This window comes from Octopus bimaculoides, chromosome 15 (genome assembly GCF_001194135.2).
Source record: "Octopus bimaculoides isolate UCB-OBI-ISO-001 chromosome 15, ASM119413v2, whole genome shotgun sequence".
In the NCBI taxonomy this organism is placed as follows: Eukaryota; Metazoa; Mollusca; class Cephalopoda; order Octopoda; family Octopodidae; genus Octopus; species Octopus bimaculoides.
Genome location: NC_068995.1, coordinates 4,036,247 through 4,040,843, shown reverse-complemented (window position 1 = coordinate 4,040,843; position 4,597 = coordinate 4,036,247). Strand labels below are relative to the sequence as shown.

The following is a 4,597-nucleotide window of genomic DNA, read 5'->3' as shown; positions in this document are numbered from 1 at the left end:
ATATATATATATATATATATATATATATACATGTGTGTGTGTCTATATATATATATTATATATGATATATTATATATCATATATTGTTTATCATGCATGCATACATACACAGTTGATCTTACCTAGATTCAGAAGAAAAAAAATCATACTACCGGCATTTTTTTCTCTATTAGTGCATAATTTTAAACATATAACCAGAAGAATATATTTGTACGATTCTATGTTCACATATTAACATATATACATATGCATGCAAGAAAGGGAACATAACTCATTAAAAAGATCAACGTTTTGTTTTAGATTTAATGCCAGTCTGTGATACAAGTTTAGGAGATGATCCTTTTCTCATAGTTCAATGAAAAGTGGAACCAATTTGGTTATCGGCTACGGTGACTGTAGCCTTCAGCACACTGAGGTATACCCCCATAATTAAATAAAACGAAGTAATGAAGAATTAATCTTTTGGTCAGAAAGACTACAAAATTTTCTGCTGCAAGTATTTGAGCTTAATATATAGATATTTTCGATCTAGTTTGGATTCTTTGCCATCAAATTTGATTGCAAAGAATTCAAATTTGATGGCAAAGAATCCAAACTAGATCGAAAACATCTATCAATATGGTGGCAGTGCGTTGTACTATAAATTTAGTTATTATTACCGTTGATGTTAAAACTGTGAGCTGGTGGAATCGTTAGCACACTGGGTGAAATACTTCGCAGTATTACGTCTGACTTTACCTTCTAAGTTCAAATTCCGCCGAATTCGTCTTTACCGTTCATCCTTTCGGATCTATAAAATAAGTACCAGTTGAGTAGAAGGATCGATGTAATCGACCTGTTACTACCCATGAAATTGCTTGCCTTGTGCCAAAATTTGAAACCATTCTTATTGTTGTTGCTGTTTGACCATGAATCAACTTTGAGTGAATAGATCTATGAACAGATATGCCTATTCACCTGCCCAACACAGGTAAATAATGCAATGCAGTTTGGTTCTTGTACAGTAGATGTCGTTATCAACCATTTCATATTTTATGTATGATAATAACTTTTGTAAATCGACCGAGATTACGATCTTTGAAGAAGACAATAGCAAAAGAAAACCAACCAAAGTGTATGAATGGAATGAGTGTCAGATAGCAGTTTGCTGGAATATATCAATATATAATATAAAGGTACAAATCTAAACAAAAAATATATATTTATATTTATAAATTTCGCACGTTCCTGCGTGTGTATATGCAGGGGTGAGATTTGTCGACAAGCAGTAAAAGAGTCGCCCGGAATACGATGGGTATGAGTTTTGTTGAAGCAACTGATCGTTTTGTCTCATGGATCGTTAGGACTTACAACAGTTTATATCATTAGATACACACACGCACACGCACACACACGCACGCACGCACACACACACACACACACACACACACACACACACTCTCTCTCTCTCTCTCTCTCTCTCTCTCTCTCTCATACAAACGATCCCCAGACACACACAATATGTGTGCGTGTTAGTATTAGTCAGTATTAAACGTCCGAACGACCAGATGTAATTTGTGCGCCTGTGAAACTTTAAGTCATGCAACTATGTGTCAAACTATTAAAAGCGTTCATTCTTTTGGTTTTGCAACCAAATGTATCAGTGCAGATATACATACATACATACATACATACATACATACATACATACATACATACGTACGTGCGTGCGTGCATATAAGAATCCAGCAGAATGGCAAACATCAGATTATTCACATCTGCTCACTACCAGACTCGAGTAATACTGTGAAGTATAAATAAATTGATTGAGTTCTAATAATTGGTGTATTGGTACCGCTATGACCAACCGGCGTCATATACATACGTGTGTGTGTGTATGAGAGCCCGCGTGTCTGTGTGCGGGTGTCTGTCTGTGTACCATACATGCATACATATATCCAAAGATAGACGTGCGCGCATACACACGCGTCTGTGATTATCATTTTCATAGCGTTCCACCTGCCTGGCTACACCAAAATGACTGAAGCCAATAAGAAAAGGGCGGAAGAGAAATGCTGATCGATAAATACGTCGATATTTTCTTTGAGCATTTCGTCCAGAAACTAAGTTCCACTCAGTTTCACCAAAATTTCACTTGATGCATTTCTGCCGCTGTACCGTTTCACAATTTATATGATCGTATATAACATTCGTACATAACATAGTATTTTAGAGAATATTTGGGTTTTATCTGTTAGTGATTTGTCCTTTTTACGATGATGGCTTAGAATGTAGTCCGTGTATTAAGTAATCTTCATATTTTCCTTTAATGAAATCTTTACCTTCTTTCCAAACTGTCCAACATTGCTGATGCGAATACATTGATCGGCGATTGTGTGTTAAAACAGCTGTAAAGTTTCGACCTCCATTCTGTCTTTCGTTTTCTAACTTGATCCAAGACTGGATTTTTCCATTCGGTTGCATGTAGAGCTTTGTAATATTTCCTTTCCAACTGATAAACTGACCTGTTGAAAATTAGAGAGAAAGAGTTAATAAACACAGATATTATATATCACTTTTGAAAAATAAATATATTTTTATACTTCAGAAATAGATTCATGACTGGATGTTGTTTTCACAGCATTATTATTATTATTATTATTATTATTATTATTATTATTATTATTATTATTATTATTATTAAGGCAATGACCAGGCAGAATCGATAGCATGCCGGGTAAGATGCTTAGCAGCATTTAGTCCGTCTTCACGTTCAAAGTTCAGATTCCGACGACGTCGACTTTGCCTTTCGTACTTTCGTGCTCGATCGATTAAGTACCAGTGAAACACTGGGGTTGATATAATCGACTGGACCTTCCCCCAAATTTAAGGCCTTCTACATTTAGTTGAAAAGATTATCATTCTTGTTGTTGTTGTTATTAGTAATGTTATTACTATTATTATTATTATTATTATTATGGTTATTATTATTATTATTATTATTATTATTATTATTATTATTATTATGATAAAATATGTAATATATGTCTACTTACCAATCAATCCGTAAACGGAGCCACTCAGTCCAGTAGAATCGGTCAGATAGAAATTTAAATACTTTATTTCAATTGGTTGATGTTTAGTTTGAGAACGTCGTAATAAAAATTCGATTCTGCCTTTCTTGCTGCTAGTCGTCAACGTTAAAGTTCTGTAACCAGAATATCTGATCGATATGTCGTTAATCGATGTGTTGTCAATCTGGTTAATGTGATCACCATCGTACGTCTCATTGACTGCATTAGTCATATTAATTTTATCGATATCTTTCCATTGCAGTTGATCAGATATCGTACGTTCGACTTGGTCTGGGCTGATCACCCACGTTTTATTTGGTTTTAGGATGCTTATTTCTCCTAAATAGGTTTTCTTAGAATTGATGCTGGCTTTAATAATTCTCGCATTGACATACAGTTCTGAAACAACGACGACAACAACATAAATAAATGAAGAAATAAATAAATAAATAAATAAATAAATAAATAAATGAATAAATAGATAAATATTGGAGTGGTTGTATTGTAAGTGGCCATATTCGAAGGAACAGAGGGTTGGAAAACATTATCATGGAAGGAGAAGTTGAGTTAGTAGATCAAAAGACAGGCAGATCGAAATCACCTGATCTGGTGCTGTCGGCGCTGGGGTTGGTGGAGAGTTATCTCTCCGTCAGCGATATAATCAAAGCAGTGAGCTTTCTGCACCGAAAGCCTATTTAAGAGTTTCTCTTATGGTAAATACAACAGTAAATTTGTTTTAACAGAACACCCACGTTTAAACGGGAATAAATTTTAAAAGAAGATAGAAAGTTTGCTGAAGAAGATTTGGATCGTACAAATACATATTGTTACAGACTGAAGCAAATCACGAGAGTTCTTAGTTTTACTTACTTGCAGTGTCGTCTGCCAGCAAATTGATAACGTCGCCATCATCTCCTTGTAAATCAAAACAAACTGGTCTTTTCAATCCACGGATGCTAACTGTGAAATGAGGATCTCCGACTCCTGAGATTTGGATGATGGTTTGATTGTAGTGTTGTGTGAGTGTAATTGGTATGGGTGGAGAATTCAAAAGGATAAAGGTTTAAAATGAGACTTCGAAGTATGAAAGCAAACAAATTGGTGAATATATAAGGTTATGAGTGTGCATGCCGACACACATACACTGCATACAGACACACATACAGACACATATATATGATAGATAAATACTTTTATGCATAAAACAGTTAATAGCGGTAGCATCAATATTAATATGAAAAGACAATCTTTATATCCACCTTAACGTGAATTTTGTGTTAGAGCACAGAATCGTGCGTCAGTTATTTTGAGAGGATCTCTCAGAAAAAGTCGTGCTGCATGAAAGTAGTCGTATTTATATCGCTAACAGACAAGGATCGTCTGCTACGGACGCTGTAATTTCATTATGCACCGCGAGTTTATATGAGAGGTCTTCTCAAAGTAAATAATGCAGTATCCTGATTTCGAACACAACATTCACGTGAAGGTGGTTATAACATGGACAGAGATCTAGAGCTATATACATATGCATATATATATATATA

At 34.8% G+C, this 4,597-nt stretch overlaps 1 protein-coding gene across 1 annotated transcript; it reads right to left on the bottom strand.

Moving 5' to 3' along the window:
* Positions 1-278: 278 nt before the first annotated feature.
* LOC106882729 (uncharacterized) lies at positions 279-4,435 on the bottom strand. The gene is made up of 3 exons (XM_014933497.2): positions 3,924-4,435; positions 3,036-3,452; positions 279-2,504 (listed from the first exon to the last, which is right to left on the bottom strand). The coding sequence occupies exons 2-3, from the start codon at positions 3,283-3,285 to the stop codon at positions 2,251-2,253; spliced, it is 504 nt and encodes a 167-aa protein (XP_014788983.1). The 5' UTR covers positions 3,286-3,452; positions 3,924-4,435; the 3' UTR covers positions 279-2,250.
* Positions 4,436-4,597: the final 162 nt, after the last annotated feature.

Excerpts from the sequence above, each read along its gene's own strand:
- LOC106882729 (XM_014933497.2), bottom strand. The coding sequence starts at position 3,285 with ATGACTAATGCAGTCAATGAGACGTACGATGGTGATCACATTAACCAG. Across the intron at positions 2,505-3,035 it reads CTCCGTTTACGGATTGATTG|GTCAGTTTATCAGTTGGAAA; the intron begins GTAAGTAGACAT and ends AATTTTCAACAG.